The sequence below is a fragment of the Epinephelus fuscoguttatus genome, linkage group LG19 (assembly GCF_011397635.1).
Source record: "Epinephelus fuscoguttatus linkage group LG19, E.fuscoguttatus.final_Chr_v1".
NCBI classification, from domain to species: Eukaryota; Metazoa; Chordata; class Actinopteri; order Perciformes; family Serranidae; genus Epinephelus; species Epinephelus fuscoguttatus.
In genome coordinates, this window is record NC_064770.1 from 23,716,907 (window position 1) to 23,739,539 (window position 22,633).

Below are 22,633 nucleotides of genomic sequence, written 5' to 3' on the forward strand. Positions count from 1 at the left end.
TGATGTTAATTCCACTACAGCAGAGACTTGATGATCACTAAAAGTAGGTGAGGAAGAAAGTGGATATATTGATAGTGGTATTGGTTATCAACCAAATAAGTTGTTATATTTCAGCATATTGGATATTGGGAAAAAAATCCAATATCGTGCATCTCTAGTGACGAGATATATGAATTTATATTACTTGTAATGTACTTTGAAGGCCCTTCGTAACCTAGCCCCTTTGTATCTTTCCGAACTCCTTCATATCTACACACTCTCCTGTCCTCTCATGTCCTCTTCTGCAGTCCATCTCACTTCACCGTCTGCTTGGTTGACTACCATGACGTCTAGAGCCTTCGGCTGTCTGGCTCCTCACATTTGTATCTCCCTCCTTAGTCTTCAGCCCCCCCGCGACCCCCAACAGGATTAACGGTTACAGATAAAGAATGAATGAATTCATGAATTAATGACTGATTGATTTCATGATGTATAGATGTATTGCTGCTTGTTTTTATGCCTTCATGCTGTCAAAAGTTGTGGCCAGAGGCATGTTTTCAGGTGGTCCAACTGTCCAGTTCTTGTAAATCTTCTTAAAATTTTGCATGAACATTCTCTTGGACTCAAGGATGAAATGATTAGATTTTGGTGGTCGTAGGTCAAAGTCACCATGACCTTGTCCGTCTCATTCTTGTGAAAGCGATACCCTAAGAACACCATCAGAGAATTACTTCAATTCCAGCACAAACGTCCACTCCAGGATGAAGCACTAAGAATTTGGTGGTCAAAGGTCAAGGTCACTGTGACCTTGTGTTCTTCTCATTCTTTTGAACACGATATCGCAAGAAGGCCTTGAGGGTATTTCTTCAAGGCACAAACATCCACTCAAGCATGAACTGATTAAAATTTGTAGTTAAAGGCCAAGGTCAGTGTGACCTCACAAAACATGTTCTTGGTCATAACTTAAGAATTCAAACGCTCATGACAAAAGTTCACACAACTGCCTAATAAAAGTAGTAAAGTGATGATATTTTATATCCACAAGGTCAAAGGTTAACTTCACTTTGACATCATAGTGTTCTTCAAAAACACTTTTCTGCGCTTACGTAATAACTCAGAAGGGGAAACATTTGCTCAGATACTGAATCGGTGACACTAATCTTGGGTGTCCACCTTGAAACTGTGCTGATTGTGCAGATCCTCTGTAACGCTGGGTTGAAGATGTATGTGAAGCTTCCATGTTTTAGAATATGTTGCTTCTTTGCAGCAACATCTAATTGAAAAGCATTTTCTACTGTCATAAATTATATGTTTTACTATTATTATTATTATTATTATTATTATTATTATTACTACTACTACTACTACATTAGAATGAATTAAAATTTCAGAATAAAAGTAAAGAATGAAATTGAAATACATGTTCTCTTCATTTGGCGCCTGCAGAAATCATTCTGTAGCTGTTATATTATGACGTGTCTCACCCAGTTCTTTGTGTTCAACATCACCACCACAGATTTAAAAGTGGACTAAGGTTGTGAATTGGTGGTTGGAGAGGATCTTTGTGGTGTTCCTGAAGAAATGGGCAGCAGCTGGCATGGCCCAGTCCCTCCATTTTTTAACAGGCCTCTAGGGAGAGACAGGGCACGTGCCAAGGGCTTTCATGTCATAAATATCCTTCCTGAATGCTTCAGTGCTGTATAATTACACCTCCTCCATTTCCCCCTTTTTTCCTCTCCCTCACTCACTGTCACACTACTGCCTATTGTCAGCGTTGTGTGTCCGCCGTGTGCATGTGCTGAGGCTATGCGCGGCTCAGTTTATGTACTTAGATGGTTTTAAAAAAAACAAATGTCATTGTGTCCACGCTGACAGAGCTCAGTGGGGTGAGTTGCTTGTTCCGTGTGAGTAACTTTGGCTGTTTGTGCTCAACTTTAAACTCTGGACATTAAACCACTTAGTCAGCCTCATAAAGATGTTTTCCATCTCCCTGTGATATACCCAGAATGAGTCACACAACAAGCTAGTAAACAATCCTCTTAACCTCCATCATCAGTGAAAACCTAATTTATGTTTTCATGCTTTCTTTGTGAGTTTGCTCATGCTTTACACATTGTGCTGACTAATCACAACTCTTCACCTGGCAGCTGAACAAAAATCAGTGCTGTTGTTTGTGTTTTTCATAGCAACCTGCCACTTTAGCTAGAGTCGTTGAGAATGTGCATCTTTGAAGTCCTCTGAGAGCTTTTAATTCAAGGTAGACTACCGTAAGTGTGCAGCATACATTCTGTTTAACAAGTCACTCAGGTGTTGGGGAGCCCTGGCTGGCAGGACTCCTGACAACATAATATCAACCACATTTCAGTCTCGTGGCTGACTCATTATTACATCATCATCTTAGCAGCCGCAAAGGAGCTTATGCTTTTGTTCAGTTTGTTTGTTTGTTTGTTGTCCTAATACAACCAAGATTCCATAAAAGTTAGGCTGTATAAAACGTACATAAAAACAGAGTGCAATGATTTGCAGATCCCTTTGAGCCACAGTGGTGACAAAAGTATTCAACATGTCAAAATGTCTTTCATTAAACATATTTCCAATGCAGCTATTGACATGAAATTTAGATTAGACATGGTATTAGCTCAATACACCTACACAAATTAAGAAATCGTAACATTTCAATCCATAAAAATATGTCACATTGTCCCAACCTTTTTGGAATCGGGATCGTAGTATATCCAGACATATTTAGTGGTCCTGCTTGCTGATTTGCGTATCATAGAAGACTGGACTGTTGGGCTATTGGCCTGTTGGCAGAGGTCTACGCTCTAGTTGTAACCTGTTATGATGTTCAGTTGATCCCTGTAGGGACTGTTTTTGCTCAACTGAATCTACAGAGAGATCAGAGTCAGGCAGATGTTTTGGTGTCAGTTTTTTGTTGAACTTTGGCTTTCCAGGTAAAGGATCACTATGTCACCCTGTTGCCTTTTTAGACTACCAAACTCGCACATATTATACAGTACAAAGCGAGTGTATATTTAGTGTCCTCAGGCCATTACTTTATTCAGGAGACTGTGCAGACTTGCAAAACAAAGACTATTGTTCTGATTTGCCAGAATCAGCAATCTGAATTACTATCAACTGTGGTAGTGAAAATTAATCCTTCAGGCACTTATGGCATGAACTCTGTGCCAGCCAAACCAGTGGCACATCACTGCCAAGCCAAGACACAACTCGGAGGGCTGGGAAGTTCCCGTATGCGGTGCAGTTGTTGATTGTCTTGGTTATTGCAAAACGTCTTCTTCCCAGACGAGTAAGCATTCTGGATGGGTTCCCCATTAAGGCCTTGTGTAACTTCTGCGGCCCGTTAAGAAACACAAAGACATGGCAGCACGCCGCTTCGGTGTTAATGGCATAATGGCAGCGCTGTGTGTTGAGGTAGTAATGTCAGAGATAAGACGTCTGCTGCTGAACAAATAAACAGCTGTGTTGTAGGCGAGATTAAAAGGAAGGAGGGAAGAGGTGTGCGAGAAAGGCAGTCAACGCCAAGCAGGAAGAGCAAGCAATCCAGCTACAACAAGCAGGCCTGATTTTAATTCATTAATGTCTGAAATCCCCCAAGCTAACCACATTTTTATTGGTGTTTGAGAACAATAATAGGCTGTTGCTGCATTGTTGTGTGCATATGTGTGTGAGAGAGTGAAACCTTTCCATTCATTCTTGCACAAACACACACATGCAGTACATACGTGTATACAGATACTCACTGTGTTGTATAACTTGCAACCAGATGTGGCAGCTACGTTTTTCGTGTGGCTTGGTTGATCAGACCACAGTTTCATGATGAAAGTAATTTTACATGGATGCATTTTCGTACATGCACGCATGCATGCCCTGCAGGAAGGTATCTCCTCATATCTGAACCATGACACAAACCTTGTCTCCCTCCTGAGGGTGGAGGTGAACTTCCTAGCCCCCCCCCCCCCCCATTACAGTCTGCAGGGTCCCCATGTCTACCTCTTTCTGTCTGTCTATGTCAGAACAGCACATCCATTGTTAGAAGGGGGGTGTTCTCTTTTACGTAAGGTCAGAGGGGCTACAGGTAGCGGAAAGGACAAGATTAATCACTCCATCTGGGACAGGCAGGGAGGGGGCGATAGACCGAGAGATGAGAGAAATAGGTGGGGCAGCGAGAGAATTAGAGGGAAGAAAGGGGTAATTGAGAGGGGAGAGGAAGAGAAAAAGTGATCGAGAACAGACAGGGAGGAAGTTGGGGATGAAGAAAAGGGAAAGAGAGACAGGTAGAGACGAGGGGAAGTAATTACCTGCGTAAGTGTCTTTGTTGAGCTCACCGATGCATTTAGCGAGAGGCAGGGCATGGAAGGAGAGAGGTGGTCAAGGGTAATTACCTAACCACAGGTTTGCTTGCCTTTGATCCTCTTGCTATGACTATGTGTCTCAGGCTCGAGCATCCTACTTTGCTGTGTGATGCATCATCATCATTACTACAAAAGGGCTCATACCTAAGCGCAACCTGTCATGAGACAGCATTAAAATATGTTTTTTCCCAAAGAATGATTTAAACATTATTCAAGATGTGAAGAAAAGATTTAATGATGTTTTTTATTGAACGATAATAACAAATCATACAAAATTACAATTGAAACAGTACTTTTCTTTTCTTTTCTGAACAATATCTAACTGATATATAATAACAGACTTGATGGGAGAAACTTCGACCCATGCTTACGAACATTTTGGAGATGGGAAATTGGCGGCGCAGATGGTCGTACGTACATTTTTAGTCTGGATCCTACGCAGTGTTTTATAAATGAGACCTCAGGTTTTAAAGCCAGACAGAGGATGATCTGGGGTCAGGATACTTCCATTCTAGCAAAAATCTGTGACAAGCTAATAGAGACACATATGCCACTATATCGAGCTGTCCAGCAGTCAGAGTAGTTAGTTTTTTTTAAGTTTTTTTTTTTTACTGTTTATATGTTTATTAGTCTTTCATCTGTTTTGGGCTGTAACCGCATTATTTCAGTTGAATCAGATTTGGCTCTTTGATCAGAAGATGCGACTATTCGTTCCTTTTTTCCATACCGAGCTTACGAGTTTAGTTAGGAGGGTCATTCAGGGTGGCAGTGACATTCAAGTAATACAGTAAACAAACCAAGTTAGCCCTCCAAGCTAATGGTTGCTAACTATGCTAACAACGGATTGGAAATGTGCAAGATTTGACTTGAGCTGTTAAACAAAAGCCAGAGACTGTATTGTATTAAGTTACTGTGAGCTGTAAATTCACCACTTTCTAAGCAGAAGATAGAAGATAACGTTATCTCAGAGCCTGACCGGACAAAGCCACTGTTCTTTCTCTCAGGCAGCTGCCTACATCTCACTCAGACTCACCCTGGGTCAGGGTTTGTAGCTACCTGTACTAGAGAGCAGCATGAAAGCAAGGAGTGCTCACTCTGCAGCTACATCTGGGGACTGTAACGCCCCAAAAAGTGCACTGACTGACCACAAAAAAGAAAGCAAAAGAAAAAAAAAGACTGCTCAACTTGAAGAATCTCAGTCGGCTGAGGGGTCTCTGTTATGAGGTAGCCCTACATTAATCAATCCACTATCTTCTGCTTATCTGGTGCCGGGTTGCGGGGTCAGCAGGCAAGGCAAGGCATTTCAAACGTCTATCTCCCCAGCAACATTTTCCAGCTCCTCCTGAAGGAGGCCAAGCTACTCCTGGGCCAGTGTGTTCTGGGTCTAACTCGGGGCCTCCTACCAGTGAGATGTGCCTGGAAAACCTTTATAGCACCAAGGAGGCATCCTGACCAGATGCCTGAACCACCTCAACTTACACCTTGTGATGCAAAGGAGCAGCAGCTCTACTCTTAGCTCCCCCCGGATGTTGGAGCTCCTCACCCTGTCCCTGAGACCAAGACCAGCCACCCTATATTTTAAACTCATTTTGGTATCTGCAATCTCATTCTGTCGATATCGACCCAAATCTTATGACCACAGGTGAGGGTCGCAACGTTGGTGGAATGGTGAATTAAGGGCTTTGCCTCTGGGTCAGCTCCTTCTTCACCACAACGGACTGGCACAACACCCGTAGCACTGCTGACGCTGCGCCTATCCACCTGTCCATCTCGTGCTTCATTTTATCCTCACTTGTGAACAAGACCCTGAGATACTTGAACTCTTTTGCTTGGGGCAGCAACTCTTTCCCAACCCAAAGGGTGCAATCCACGGTTTGGATTGGTCTTCCTTGTTGAAGTTTTCTTTTGCTAAAGTAATTATTTTCATAGACTACACATTATTAGTTATACGTGACCAGCTCCCTGAATAAACAGACTCCATGCCGAGCGCAGGTGGTCACAGATGTGAGGAGAGTTTTGGGCACTCCTGCAGATGTTGCTCTGACTAATCACCATCAAAGCGAGTGAGTTTGTGTGTCATGTGAGAGTGCCAGTACGTATGTTTTCATCGCGAATGCCTGTGCTTAAATATGTTGTTGTACTTTCAGTGTGTACGTGAGTGTGTTGAGGTTGCATGCAGAGCACCAAGTGCATATATGGAGGTCATGCTGTATACGAGAGTACCCAAGTGTGTCCGTGCATCTTTTAGCCCGTGCTTTTGCACTTCAAAGAGAGAGTGTGTTTTTTTGTACACGACTGTGTGTGTGAGTCAGTGGCCCAGCTGCATCGCACAGGGCCTACCTGTGGGTGTAGTTGGCCCAAATCCACCTTCTTAAGTCTGCTTTTTATTCAGTGTCACATAAACAAATACCAGCAGGGTCCGTTCTCTTCCAAAACTGCTCAATAACATCCTCAGATCTTTCCCCAACATCTGTTGACCTGCAGTTTTTTTCACTGCGGAGGATCATGTAAAGCAACACTTTTACGGTGGTAGTGTGCAGCAAGGTGTGTTTGGCTGTGTAAGCCTTTTAATTTCCAAGTGCTGTGTGGTGTAGCGCACTGTCATGAGCACAGACATATTCAACACCCACACATCATTTTGTACAAACCTGTGTGTTTTCATAGGCAATATATACTCAGACGTAGACACACCGGTGCAAATACACATTCACTGACACACACACACACATTCGAGAACGGGCTCAAACTTGCCCCACATTCACTCAGCAGGTCTTGTATGTCTTTGATATGCCTGACCCTCTTATTGTTTTTTCTATATTTCTCTATAAGACGGGTGGTATGCAACTGATTAGATAGATAAATATACCCTGAAGGTGAGAGATGGGCAGAGGGGAGGAGAGGAAGCATACAGAGTTTTCTCTTGTCCTGACACATCTCAGCAGTGGAACTTTAATCTGCTAAGGGAAGCTTCATGCATTTAAACGGCCCGATTAGGAACAGTCAAACAGGCGCTTTCCCTGCCGGGCTGAAACAGAAATTAAGTGCTTAGGCACAGCCATCATTTTGTTTGTTTTCGCAGCGCCTCTTTCAAAAGATACACTCAGAGATACGAGCTTTGATCACGTGCTGGGACAACACAGAGTCATGTTTGAGCCTATGTGCAGTACTAATGCGATGTAAAGATGCAGAGAAAGTGGCTTTGCAATGCTGATAATAATCTCTTATATTCGGCACTTACTTTTAACAGCCTCTACTCCACTGTCTCTACAACAGAACAGTATTGTCTTTTTTAAGGGGGGGTCTTTAGGGGGAGATAGCAGGTCTACAGTAAATGCCATATAGAAGTGGTCTACATCATCTGAAAGCAGGGAACCTGAGGATTACTTTTTAATGGTGCTCAGTAATTTGTCAAGTTTTTTTTAAGTAAGAAATCTGTAAAAACAAACATTGTATTTGGTTAGGCCCTATTTAAAATGTCTCGCAAGATATATATTTAGCAATTTTTGAGTTGATTTGTTACACATTGCTAGTGCTAAATTTTAGCATTTTTTACCACTCTAGAATTGGGTCAAAAATCCCTCCATAGTATCACATTAAGACACCAAGACCTCAAGATGTTCCTCAGGGTCATCATAGAAAAATCCAGACTGTGATTTGGTAAAGTCATATGTCATCTGAATGCCCTACGTCTCTAGTTTTTGGTTGTAACGTTGCACAAGGCTACGATTATCCTAGAGGTCATAAAAATGGTCTAACTACAATGAAATTGCTGCTATGGAGGCCGACATCATCACACATGGGTAAAATTGGGCTCATTAATCCAGAGAGAGAGAGTCTCAGCTTTTGAGTCATACCCAATTTATGCAACTCCAAGGGACCCCAATATACAGAATTATGCAAAATACAATAGGCAAAAATAACTAATTGGTACTGCATGCAAAAAATGGCATGGTTTTTGCCCCAAACTGCATGGAACTAGCATAAAGTGCGGGTCTTTAAAGGGTAGACTGAGTAGGTGAGAGGTAAAGGAACCCCTGTGGAGATGGCCATGCTAGTTTTCCCCTTGCAAAAATGTACGGAGCGGAGCGTTATTTAACCACTTTACCAACAAGCTAGTTGGTACCAATGGATTCTTTAGGTCTTCTAGTTTCATATGGTTCCAGTTTTATCGTCATCTAGCTCTGGCCGGGAACCCTGGTGTCCGTGCAAAACGGAAAGTTTGTCTTCACGTCAGTAGGCATAGTTAAGTTGTCAATATGCTAGGGGTGTAACAATACATTGATCACCGATCCAATATCATTGATGTAAAGTGAAAACATTGATACATATCGTCACTTTTAAGATACACATTTATTTTGAAATTTTCATGGCATGTGTGTCACAGTTTCCGTCTGAGTGCACCTCCTTCCTGAACATACAAACAGTTCTAGCAGGCTAGCACCAGGCAGATAATGCTAAGTAGCTAAGAAAAAGAAAATGAGGATATTTACGGATATCATCTATCGCAGGCCCTTGATTTGAGTCAAATAAAAATCGTATCTTGGCAGACTTTGTGGTAAAAGTGTCGTTGTCCAAAGAATTGTATTGTGATTAAACTTGCGATTTACACCTTTAATAATACCATTGACAAAAAAAAAAAATACAGTTTAATTTCGGTTTTTGATGATGACTGAAACTGGTGCTTATGTTCTTATTTATGATGGTTTTAACTGAGGACAGTGGGTGTTTTTTTGGATGTGGATGATGATGAAGAAATCAGTTGTGTGCACAGCCAGGTGGGTGTGTTTTGTGCATGTTTGTGTGTGTGTGTGTGTGTGTGTGTGTGTGTGTGTTGGGGTCATCCAGAGTTCTTAGGCCTGACTCTTTGGATATGCTTCCAGTTGATGATGCAGTTCTAATGGCTGTTCTGTCTTTTCAATCATGCTCCGCTTCCACAGAACAAACTTGTGTGTGTGTGTGTGTGTGTGTGTGTGTGTGTGTGTGTGTGAGTGAGTGAATAAACAATTCAGAGGAACTGTCAGGTGATTCATTGTAATAGCAGGTATATTGGTAATAACTATGTTCTCCTCCCTCTTTCCCTCTCCCCTCTTCCTTCTCCCTCTTTGCCTGTTCCTCCTTTAGTGACATATTTGATGCCATGTTCCCAGTTACCCATATCGCAGGGGAGACAGTCATCCAGCAAGGTATGTATAAATGTTTTGTTTAGATGAATTTATGGAATCAATCATGTGTAAACTGTGGATTATATCACAATTTGAGCTCTGTCCATTCATAAGAGATAAAGAAAAAAAAAACAAAAAAAAAAAAACAGGATGTTGGGCCAGAGACAGATCCTGAGGCTTCCATTCCCAGCACAACAAAATGAGTGTGTGTGCAGGTTTTGCGACCATGGAGCACCAGTGTGACTTGCAATTATTGTTAAAATATGAACGAGACAACTTTGTTTCCAGCTCACATTTAACGGCGCTGGGTAACAGTTAAAATTCCACTAGCTGCTAACATTTAATTGTTGACCGGAAGCTTCAAGTTCACAGCAAAAAAACAGCAACGAGCTGGGTGCCTAAGAATATATGCAACAATGGTTTGATTTATTTTATCATAACATTACTTGATTTAGTTTATTTTAAAAGTACTTTATGTAACTTTAATATAACAGTGGGCTATTTTATTAACCTTTATCATACCAGTACTTTATCTACCTTTACTATAACAGGGCTTTATTTAACTTTATTGTAACGGTACTTTATTTATTTTATTGTAACAGTTCTTTGTTAAACTTCAGTATATAACAGTGGCTAGTTTATTTAACTTTATTCTAACTGTAGTTTATTTGGTAGTTTAGTATTTTAGTGGTGTTAAGTAAAAATATTCCGATAATATTTATGGGCCATATCGACCACACCTGCTGCAGACTCATTCATCCTCAGAGTGAATGCTAATTTTAACCTTTTCCATTAAATACAAAAGCCAGATTTTAGTAGGTGTTAGTGGGTTTTTTGTCCAGTGGAAAAGGGCTTCAGACACATTTTCCACCAAAATACCAAAAACTTGCTTTGCACTGCCTCATTTGAATGAACCTCCATGCGCTCTGCACTGGGCACCAAAATACCTCGCAAACAAGGTCAGAAAACTACCAAATGGTTCGAGTGTTGCCTGCTCCACAAAAATAGGCCCCTTTATCTCAAAGGCTGCATCTAATGCGCTGCCACTCTCTGGTTCATTTTGTCCTGCCACTTCCTTGTTCCCTCCCTTTTCCTCTCTTTGCCCCTCTCATACATTCCCTCAGTCTGCACCAGATGTCAGGTCCGTCTCCTGTACCTAACCCCAGTCTTCCAAGCCCTCACTCTAGACATCCCTGGACTTTGAGGGAACACAGAGCCTAGCAAGGCCAGACTGTATTTTTCCAGCAGCCCCCCACTCAAACTCCTATCAAACACAGACACGTTTAATCACATATTGAAAACACTGAAAACACAGACAAATGTCCACTACTCTCAGATAACAGTGTGTTCACACCTGCATTAAATCACACAGGTTACACTCGTGGAGCATGCCATACAAACAACTATCGACTTTTGGACACACACTCACTTCAGTCTCACTCCCACCTACTCTAAGACAGCATCCAGGAGTATATCAGTCCTAATTTGGTGATAATAAGTCTAGCTAACTTTGCAGGGGCCCCCCAGTCCCAGACAGCCCATTGTTATATACACTATGGAGTGTGGTATACAGTATATATGGTGCTGATGTCATTGCTAATGTCTGGACTACTGTACAGCTTAGAGAAAAAAACCCCAGCTATGCTACAAGCCCATCACACACTATTTAGACACAGTGAGGAGTTACTGACTCTGTGGCTCGAGTGGTATTTAAACAAAGGGAGAATTTGCTCTATCATAACATGCAAAATGGAGTAAAGAGGTATTTTCATTGTAATCTAACGTTAATTTCATATGCTGTTTTTGACATGTATTTAATTTTGCAGCTTTAAGTGGTTGAAAAGCAGTGTTTTATGTATGATTACATATTTAAAATATCAGATTTAAGCATTAGATCAGTTTTAAAAGACGGACATGTTCAGCTTGATGGTGCACCAACACTTTGGGTACAAAACACCTCAGAGGCCGAGGATGTAACCCATGTTTTCCTTTTGAGCAAAGCCAAAGAACCTTAACAGTGTTAATGTCAATTAGCTTGTGTTGAAACGAGGCCTCACGGAGTACACCAGCGTGGCTGTGTGTATGTGTGTGTGTGTGTGTGTGTGTGTGTGTGTGTGTGTGTGTGTGTGTGTCTGCGCACATTCTGGTCAAATATTTGCCTGCACTCTCAGGCACAGGGGGATTGGAAGGGTGCAGGACAAAGACTGGAGCACCAAAGTGATAAAAGACAGGAAGAGTAGAAGAAAAGAAAGACAGAGCGAGAGGGAATTGAAAGAGAGATAGATGAGATGAAAGAGAGACAGAGAGAGGGAGATAGAGGAGGGCCAGGTTGCAGCAGGTTGTGTGTGTGTGTGTCTGAAGTCTCCACTGGGACAGACCATCAGACAGACAAGGAGCGTTTTGTGTGACAAATAGAGCTGTATGATTAACGAGCGCTCTCCACTCAGTATTAATTAGCCGTGTGAACTCCTGTGAACTTTACACACAAGGCGCTCTCAGCCTTTCAACTCTTTAGGTGAAGACGCACACGAGAACACACACACAGTCATACACACCCTCACGCAATGCATACACATGCATACTTGTGTCATGTATACTCATGCATCATCATCCACTTGCACCTCTGAATGGAGTTGCATTTGTGTCTTACTGTGAGAGGTAGCTGCAGGGAGAGCTTCACATTTCCCTCGTATGTGGCTGTCAGTCCATTTTCATAATTCCCCCCTGAGCCCCGTGTAACGGATACCATAATTAAAGGAACACTTCACCATTTTTCAGCCTTATCTCCAGACTGGATGCTTTCAGTGGACATTAACCAACCCAGATCCCATGGCTTGCTTCAAGGGTTAGGGTTCGCTTTGAAAGGACAGCCCCTGTCTGTGACACAACAGGGAACCAGTGAGCAAACCGGATAACATTTTGAGTTTCCAGCCATGCACATTTGATAGGTACTCAGTAATTAGTTGCAGCCAGCGAGAGACGGAGAAAACACAAAACAGCAAACAAATGAACGTAATATCCATTGGAACCAATAAAACTGATAAAGGATAATGTATTCTCACTACAACTGTAGCCACAGTTGCTGCTTTTTAAGTCTGGTAAGCAGATATTAGGTAACAAAGGAATAGCTTTACATTTTTGGAGGTGCTGCCAGGCAACCAGTTGAGATTACAGAAGTCGCTGCTCCTGATCGAGATATGGACAGAATCGCAATGTTTGTTCTGGGCAGAAAACGTCTTCTTCTGGGTAGAAAACCTCGGTATCACGTACAGAAACTAAAAAATACTGCATCAATTGGTTGGTTTGTAGCCACCAAAAAAAAAGACTCACTTAAAGAAATCCATGTTAACGTGTCCTCTGTATTTGAATGTTGTCACTGCTTTACCTAGTGGTCAGAAGGCAATTTCTGATGGGGTGCTGACAAAATGAGTAATTTTACTTGCAGAACATGGGAGTTGCTAGTTTACCACTGCCTCAATCACTAGCCCTTTTTAGATAGGAATTGTGCAAATTTGCAGGAAAGCCCAATCAGTTTTTTTTCAGCATTGGCAGTATAAAAACAAAATCGGGGATTGCTGCAAAATGCTGCCTGCCTACTTTTGTTTATACAGAATGCGCCTTTTTCGGGGCAATGGGGGACATGACAAAACATGTAGCTCACTGTGTGACGTAAACAGTGACGTGGGAGGGAAGCCGCGGCTAGTCAGTCCTTTGGCGATTCTCTCATAAGTCAGCCCGTTCTTCACCGTCCCCGTCATCTGACAATTAATGGCCTGTTCGTTTGCGAGGACAAGGAGGGCACGCAATTCTTGTCTCCCCAGTTGCTCATCTTTACAGTGTCTGTCAGGTTTGCGTTTCCCTCTTGCTACTAGCTGCTCGCTAATTCCTGCTATCAGCTGTTTCCTGTTTATCCACCGCCAGTGGGTCGCACGTGCGGCGTCATCAACAGCCCCTCCCGTCGCTGAAGGCCGCCTCGGTCTGTTTAAACTAAAAGGGTTCCACCTATATGACTACCCTATGAGGCAGAAAATTGGGCACCTCGGATCAACTCGCCAATCCGGCTCTGTGTGTCTAAACGCTTGCAGCTTGCCGCCAAAACAGCCCAACATTCGCCGAAAATCTGGTAGTGTAAAAGGGGCTGCTTAGTGTGTTGGTAAAGTGGTGAAAACTTTCCAAATATAGCATACGCTTAAACCGATATTAGGTTGTATTTTTATTTATTTATTTATTTATTTGGTGATTCTTTTTGGGTTTTGTTTTGACCTCGTCCACAGCAGTATGTTGCTCAGCTTCTGTATCAATAGATTTGGTTTATTAAAGGCGCTAGCAAAGCAACACAGTGCATAAAATAAGCACAGCATAAACTGTTATAAGATGTGGAGCAGGTCGACCCAAATGCAGGAGACTGCAAGCAACAGGAACTCTCAAAGAGCAGTCTTTATTCTGTGTGAGCAGGGAAACAGCAAACTGAAGATCACACAACCAAATCAAGGATCCAACAATGACTGAACTAAAAAGCAGAACTAAGAGGCCGTTTACATGTACACGGTGATTTTGATAAACAGAGACATCTTCCTTCGTTTGTGCCCTTCGTTTACACGCAAACGGAGATTTCTCCTCTGAAAACGGATCTTTCTAAAAACTCCGGCCAGAGTGGAGATTTTGGAAAACTCCGGTTGCATGTTTGCATGTAAACTGAGGTAAACAGAGATAAACGGAGTTATAGGCAGCCCACGTCACAGTATGCGCCGGAACTTGCGCCTGTGTAAAAAGTGCAACCTATGTTGCTATGGTGACAATGGATACATTGAAGGCTTGAGCTTCTCGTTACACTGCCACCTACAGGTTTGGCATGCTCTTGTGTATATATACACGGGTAAGTGTAAACAAAGATCTTTTTGAAAACGGAGACGGTGAAATGTCCGTTTATGAAAATAGCCGGCAACGTGTAAACGGCGTCTTAAATACAGACTAGTCTGACGAGGGGATGAAGTGCAGGTGAAATGAAAGGGTGGAGGAGCACAGGTGAGGGGAATAAGGTGATTAGGAATGGAGCTGATTGGCTGGGAAAAACTCAGGAGCAGGGAGGACTAATGAGGCTGATACAGGGCAGGTGTGTAGATGGGCAAATGAAGGAAAGGCAGCACTGGAACACAGGAGGGGAAGAACACAGTAAACAGAAACTAAGACAACACAGTCTTTTAAAGGAGACAGAGATCTCAATAGCAGTACTCAATTACTGATCGGAATGTGCGTCTGTGCCCATTTAGTATAACAGTATCTAGAACAGAATAAATGAAGCTGACGTCTGTGGTTGCCTTCTGTGAATCTCTCCATGCTTTACATCGTACTGAGGTGTTATAGCTCTGCATGCTCAGGCACCTCTGTTTCAGAGTTTCCACTATTAAGCTACACAAGCAGTAATGAGTGCTGCTGTTTGCTGGCAGAGCACCGTTTTAGATATTGGCAGGCTCAGTGAAATATGCATTCTGGAGGAGGCAGCAACACCTTTGACACTGGATCTGCCCTGAAGCTTTTAGAGGCCTGCAAGTTATAAAGAAAGAAAAAGAAAAATGATAGCAAGACAAGAAGTTCAACAGTGTGTTTAATAAGGAGAAGGGATGAGGATAGAAGTGAGACTGTGTGCCTGTGTGTAGAAGTCTCAGGATTGTTTTTGTATTCCAAGTGTATGACAAATGATTTCAATCTCTTAATGCACCCATTTAGGTTTAATGGTTTAAAAATCCACCTTTGAGAACTTAAGCAGGCAGTGGAAGTAATAGGAAGTGTAAGCTTTCCTGTTGGCTCCAGGTGCCTTTCCTGCCTTTTTTTTCCCCTGCTCTCACACAAAACCCTGTGTTTCTCCTTGTGTCTCCCCTCCAGGCGATGAAGGAGACAACTTCTATGTGATTGACCAAGGTGAAGTGGATGTAAGTGGCCAACATGGAGACACAAGCACACACACACACAAAAACACTAATTTCTCTTTAGAGTGATTTTTTTCCATATAAAGGGGATTCCAATATGCAGCGTGCCAGGATTTATTCACCTGTTTTCAAGGATCAGATATAAGAAGGATTTTGACAGAGTGGGAAAACCCAGCGTTCTCCACTCATGGTGAGACAATGTTTCCCTCTAACAATGGACAGGTTGTATTGGATTGCCCCCATGTTTTGTTCTCCACAAAGTTCGGTTCCACTCCGATGACAATCTGAACATGGCGCTATAGAGTCCAACGCACTGTGAAGGCAGCCAAACTGAGAACGTCTTTTGTCTTAGCAAGCCTGATGCAGAGCGATAGAGTTAAGTGGAGAGATAAAACAGGAGCTGACGGAAAGTTAAACAGGAAGTGACCTTATCAGCTTACAGCCCTGAGCACAGACACAGTGGGTAATAGAAGAGAGGCAGGTTGGCAAGCTTGGCCGAGCGTGCTGACAAAGTCGGCCCACCTAACAGACATAGAAAAGGACGTGTATAAGTACTGAGATGTTGCCTTGATAGAGAGATTGCAAAACTCTTTCCAAACATCATTGCAATGTTTCGGATGATGTCTTGTCAGATGTGATTTGAGAAGTCATGAGGCCTGTGTCGAGATTCTGGTGAAACAGTGATAGACCATAATTCTTTTCCACAGAGGGGAAGCTGTGTGTACGTACATTGTCATGTTGAGGCAAGGTACAAGTTAAGTAATTCAGTTAAGAAATAAGCGGAGAATATCCTCCACGCACTGGATTTTATCTCCCCAACTTTATTAGACTGAACAGGCAACATTTCGACCTTGAAATTAGATGTTTTTATTCCTCCAGGCCGGCATCAGGAGGGATCGAGCCAATATGTTTTCAAGATGTCCATCCATCGTCCAGTCCATTGTCGTAAACGCAATATCTCAGGAACGTCAAATTTGGCACAAACGTCCACTTGGACAAACTGATTAAATTCAGTGGTCAAAGGTCAAGGTCACTGTGACCTCACAAAAAATGTTTGGTCATAATTTAGGAATTCATGCACTATTAAAAAAAATAAAATCACACAAAAAATAATGGAGTGATGACATATTATATCCAAAAGGTCAAGGGTCAACTTCACTGTGACATCATAATGTTGTGCAAAAAACTTTTCTGGCCATTTTTAAACGTCATAAGTCAGGAACAGAAGGGATGATTATGATCATATTTCACGTTTGGTCAGATATTGACACAGGTAACAAGTGGCAGCAAACAGGAGACTGACGGACTGACTGGCTGCAGGTTCCCAGATTCCACCAGCCAATGGCATGAGAGGCGAGGAGAAGCTAGAGCTGAAGCCCACAGAGCCTGAGGAGCAGCACAGCTCAGGTTAATCACACATTCACCAATGTGGGAATGCAGCAAAGGTGTTGGGCCACCACATGCCACCCGAACAGCTTCAGTGCATCTTGGCCTTGGCACCTTGGTCTTGAATATATTCCTTCATCTGGTGCTGTGATGATGGTGGCTGAAAGCGCTGTCCAAGGGCTCATTGATAATCCCTTTACATACAAAATTGTTACGCCCATTTCAAACATTGTAAACCTTGCTGCCCTCATGCACCATTTATGTTGGCATAAGAGCAGAGTTAAAAGTTTCAGACGACAACGAACGATATGATGCTGGAGTTGGTAATAATATGCCTTTTTAATGGAGGCAGTATTGTAGGTGGCGTTGATCTGTGAGGCTGTTAAATACATTGCGACATGTGATTGTATAATACTTTTAACTATATTACCAATTCATGCCATTCTGCCATTTTATAAATGTCTTTGTTGTCTCCTATGGTCGAATCTTGCTTTGACTACATTACACTGCCCCCATGACTTCTGGTGGTACTGCTTCATTTTGTCCGTACCTGTGAGCCTCAACATGTTGGCCCAGAATCTCCTATAGATGTTCAACTGGGTTGAGATCTGGTGACTGTGAAGTCCGAAGCATATGAATTACAACATTTTCATACTCATCAAACTATTCAGTGACCCCTCGTGCCCCCATTGATGGGGCTGAATGGCATGAAGAGACCACTCCCACCAGGATAGAAATGTTTCATCATAAGATAAAGGTGATCAATGTGTATTGTTCAAATTCAAATTCAAATTCAACCTTTATTTTAACTTGGAAATACATTGAGGTAGAGACCTCAATTACAATTTAGCCAAGTAAAACAATATAAAATAAAAGCACTTATGTAGGGCTCTTTCACACCAGGGTAGTCCCGGGGACTCGGTTCAATTGAGCGGGGAATGCCTAAAAATTTCACACCTTCATTTGGTTCGGTTCCCTTTCACTGCACTTTTTAAAGTGGACCAAACTGCCTGGAAAATGTCATGCAGTTACAACAGCTGCTCGTTTGGGGGCGGTATTGCACGAAATGACCACTGACCAGGAAGAAAAACAACATGAGGAAGAAGAAAACCCGGCTCATCAATTGGCCAGGACCGAAAACGGAAATCCATCCCCTTCAGCTGGCTTGGTCACCAGAAAAACACCAAACACCAAAATGCACTGCGCTCTACGTCACTTCCTCTCTTTGGTTCACTTCCTCTCTTTGGTTCGCTGGATTGTCTCCAAATTAGTTCAAATGAGCGTTCACACCACTCCAAATGAACCAAACTATCCGTGGAAGTGGATCGGGGTTTGTTTAAAGTGGACCAAATAGCGCCAGTGTGAATGCGTCCTTAGACACAGCATAAAAAAACAAAGAGAAACTCATTTAAAAGTGGCAACAAGAAGTAAAAAGCAAGAAAACCACAATTACCCAAAAAAACCCATTAATGATTCCTTATAAGGAGACAAGTGGACCCAAATCATGCAAGCAAATTGCCCCCCACAGCATAACAGCCACCAGATTCTCTCACTTGTTACGTTTCTCCTCTCTTTCATTCAGGTTTTTCCTTTAATTTGTCACCGGTCTATATTATATGCGTCTGGACAGACATGGATGCAAACTATAACTTGACATATTGACGGTAATGCTAGTTTAGGCCTGATGAAACGTTGCCTGTTTGATCTAATTACGTTTTTGTTTGTTAAATTGTGCGCATATTCTCTTCTTTTTCCTTGCATGATTGTTTATTTCTCTTTTTCTCAGTTATCTTCAACATTAGTAGTGTTGTGTAACATCTGATATTCAGTGTGTGATAATCTTACTTTCACAACAGAGGCTTTTTACTGGGAAACATGGTTTTTAGTTTTCACCAGTAGTCTTACAGTCTGTGTCTTGTCTCTTTTCAACCAGTCAGCGTGTTGAAACCACTTGATCTAGTTGGGTGTAGCAGCTTTTCCTTTTACCACAAGTCGGTCCTTACAGATCTCTCTAAGCTGTGTAACCTTAACTCATACTGTAAATTTGGGAAATGTTGCTTGCATATCCTGGGCTGATGTTTGTGCTCTTTCTTATATTTACCATAATCCTTCCTGATGTCTATTATTTATATTGGATTCACAGTTGGTTTGGAGCTTTGTCCAGCAGCTGCAGCGTCGCTTTATGTCTTTAACGTCTTCGTCAGTGTGAGGGAGGTGGCCTTCTCTGGGCTGAGACTTAAACCTCTTTCTGTCTGCCAGCAGTGAATCTTAGGCATCTGCTCCCACAGCCAGGATCCTATCATTCTGCACCCACGTTGGGGGAAGACCCCTGCCCTTGGTCTCACCCACATGCTCATCTGTGTCTCCTTCACCTCTCTCTACAATCCACCCCTCTATATCTGCAGACAGCTGCTGCCTCCCAGCCACAGCTCAGTAAACTACTTAAATCTCTGTGCCGAGGTTATTAAAGTGTGGAGATGTCTCTCATTAGACAGGGGTGTAAATCTGCTGGCATCCCATAAACTGCACAACCACTGCCACTGATGTAAACACCCCTCCATGTCTGCACACAAGTGTATTCACTTACAGACATTGGCCTGTATTTATATGGGTGCACCACAAAGGAAATTAAAGCTTTCATTCCACAAAGTGAGATGATCTTGTTGGAAAAAAATGCTATTTGTAATTAAATATTGAGTTTCTGGTAACACTTTAGCTTAAGTTCCCCTGCTTTGCATATAAAGAAATATAGAAACATATGAAGAATAGTTTATAACACTATGTGGTTGTCAGCTGATATTTAAGTGTTTATTAATGTACTTGTAAACAACTATAACTCCTCTTGTGGCCGCCCATAATGGCTGACTGGTGCATAAACAGATCATAAATAAAAACATAGCTGTAACATAACCTAGCAAATTTCACAAGAAATTTTGACGGGTGCCTACTACCGCCACCGAGTACTATTGATAGCAGTAGCTCAGTCATTGATATGTACTGCAAACTACATATACACAGTACATGTACTACAGGTACTGAGCACTGTGTGGTTACAATATTGTATGTATGTACAATACATTACAATTACGGATGTTTCTGGCGACTAAATGAAAATTTTAAGTTCCTCTCTTTCATTCAGGTTTTTCCTTTAATTTGTCACCAGTCTATATTATATGAGTCTGGACAGACATGGATGCAAACTATAACTTGACATATTGACGGTAATGCTAGTTTAGGCCGAATGAAACGTTGCCTGTTTGATCTAATTACGTTTTTGTTTGTTAAATTGTGCGCATATTCTCTTCTTTTTCCTTGCATGATTGTTTATTTCTCTTTTTCTCAGTTATCTTCAACATTAGTAGTGTTGTGTAACATCTGATATTCAGTGTGTGATAATCTTACTTTCACAACAGAGGCTTTTTACTGGGAAACATGGTTTTTAGTTTTCACCAGTAGTCTTACAGTCTGTGTCTTGTCTCTTTTCAACCAGTCAGCGTGTTGAAACCACTTGATCTAGTTGGGTGTAGCAGCTTTTCCTTTTACCACAAGTCGGTCCTTACAGATCTCTCTAAGCTGTGTAACCTTAACTCATACTGTAAATTTGGGAAATGTTGCTTGCATATCCTGGGCTGATGTTTGTGCTCTTTCTTATATTTACCATAATCCTTCCTGATGTCTATTATTTATATTGGATTCACAATTGGTTGTACTACAGGTACTGAGCACTATGTGGTTACAATATTGTATGTATGTACAATACATTACAATTACGGATGTTTCTGGCGACTAAATGAAAATTTTAAGTTCAACTAGTCGACTAGTCAGGCAGCTGATTTAATGGAGTTGAAACTTCTCAAACACAACATATGGATACCACCAGAGAGACGTAATTCTCTTGGATGTGTAGATGTATTTTTTATGTATGTGGTGTCAAAAATGTGATCATGGCAGCAGGTTAGAAATCTGGTGCCTCCCAACTCTTTTCAAGAAATTTCTCATCTCAGTTTACATAGGAGTGAATGTGAAAAAAAATGTCTCTCCCTTTGCTTGGAGGCTCACTGAGCCAAATGTGTAACTGTGTGTGATTCCATAGTAACATTTCTGCGACCAGCACAAATGTCCCTGCGTTTTGATGTATAGATTGTTTATGTAGAATGGAAACTGTGGGCATGACAGTGAACTAAGTGCATTTTTTAAAAAATATTTTTGAGCCCCTCTTCACTCTAGCTCTAAAACATTCCGTGTGTGTGTGTGTGTGTGTGTGTGTGTCTTTGTACAATAAAGGTTTGTAAAAAAAAAAAAAAAAAAAAAAAAAAAGAATTCTATGGTGGATAGAACCCTTTGTGACATCACGACACACCTCTACCAAGTCTGTAAGTATGAGTGAATTCAAAGAACCTCAGGCTGCATTAGTGCATGACTTTCACTGTGCCTAAACTCAAGACCGTGTTTTAGTTTAACACACATCTTAAAATGAGCAAAACAGAGATGCCAGGTGAGACACTGGAGGCAGAGTATTCACACTGTGAAAGTATGTTTTACTCTGCCATGGAAAATTTAGAAAAATTAACCAGGGAGTCTTTATTCCCAACTTTAAGTAGAGAGAACCTTGAAAGTGTAGTGCTGAAAGTGGGGGTTCAGACAGAGAGGTCAGACAGCCTGGATGATGCGCTTGAATCATTGCATGATGCATATGATAGCATCAACAGCACTGTGGCAGGGATGATCAAGGAATTTCCTCTGTTTGATAGAAAGGTTAACTTTCAGTCATCATTGTGCAATGAAAAAGATCACCTGCGAGAGACATCAGAGAAAGTCCAAGCCTTGGAGAAGGAGAGGAAGGCCTACCTCCAAGAGCTTGAAGAAAGTAGAGCTAGGGCTGAGGATATAATGGAAAAATTTCTAGCGGAAAAAGCAGAGAAAGAGAGGATTATAGAAAAAAATGAAGCTCTCAGCAAGAAGGTTGAAGAGCTGCAGGACCCCCTCAACCAGCAGAAACTGAGGGCTATTGAGAGGGAGAAAAGGTTTACATTGAAGGTGGCCGAGCTTAAAGAAAAGCTTCCGTGGCAAAAAGAAAAGCCCAAGGAAGTAGGGTCCACAGTAGATCAGGAACCCAACCCGAAGGCTGTACCATGTAGTAAGAAAGGGGCTAGCCCAAAGACCGTCCGTTTTAACCTAGAACATGAGTATATCATTAATGAAGACTATGATTCTGGGCAGCATGAAGAGCCTCCCAAGGAGCAAAAATGCTGCAAAGACGTTGCTGAATACGCTGACGAGAGCATTATAGAAACACAGGAGAGCAGGGCTTCTGGCAAGGGTGGGATGCTTTCACTGAACGTGGCCAACCAGAGAGGGTTGTGCCCCGTCATATGTAACGTAGCAAAGGAGTTGGCCGTTATTAATGATGATGATGATGATGACTTGGGGCAGCATGAGAATCCTAACATTGAAAACCCAGGCCAGGGAGAAGAGCTTGGATGTTACGTAGAAATTGGGGACATCATTAGGGAACGTGATGATTCTGGCGAGCAGGAAAAGCCCCAAAAAAAGAAGCGTAAAGGCTGGAAAAAATTTATTTATAATATCAAGCCCTGGCACTGGGGTAAAAAGTAGAGTATTTGGCCCTGGTATCCCTGGGCACCGGGGCCAAATTTGGATAGGTAAAAGGTAGAGGATAAAACTTCCTGCTGTGTGCGGTTTTCTCTGGGATGCTCCAGTTTCCTCACATATAAAAAAAACAAACAAAAAAAGCCCCGCCATCAGACGCTTACCAACAGCTGCCCCAGGTCTGCCTCCATAA

General features: G+C 42.1%; 1 protein-coding gene and 1 long non-coding RNA gene across 3 annotated transcripts in view; both read left to right on the forward strand.

Annotated features, from left to right (window-relative positions):
• The window catches only part of prkar1b (protein kinase, cAMP-dependent, regulatory, type I, beta), a 115,996-nt gene that overhangs the window by 54,282 nt on the left and 39,081 nt on the right, over positions 1-22,633 (forward strand). For both annotated transcript variants that reach the window (XM_049561679.1, XM_049561680.1), the window contains 2 exons: positions 9,477-9,538; positions 15,401-15,447. In XM_049561679.1, the coding sequence (XP_049417636.1) occupies positions 9,477-9,538; positions 15,401-15,447 (109 nt within the window). The remainder of the gene's footprint in view (positions 1-9,476; positions 9,539-15,400; positions 15,448-22,633) is intronic.
• On the forward strand, positions 18,584-21,105 carry LOC125879690 (uncharacterized). Its single transcript, XR_007447966.1, has 2 exons — positions 18,584-19,862; positions 20,546-21,105. It is a non-coding gene; the product is annotated as an uncharacterized LOC125879690 (long non-coding RNA).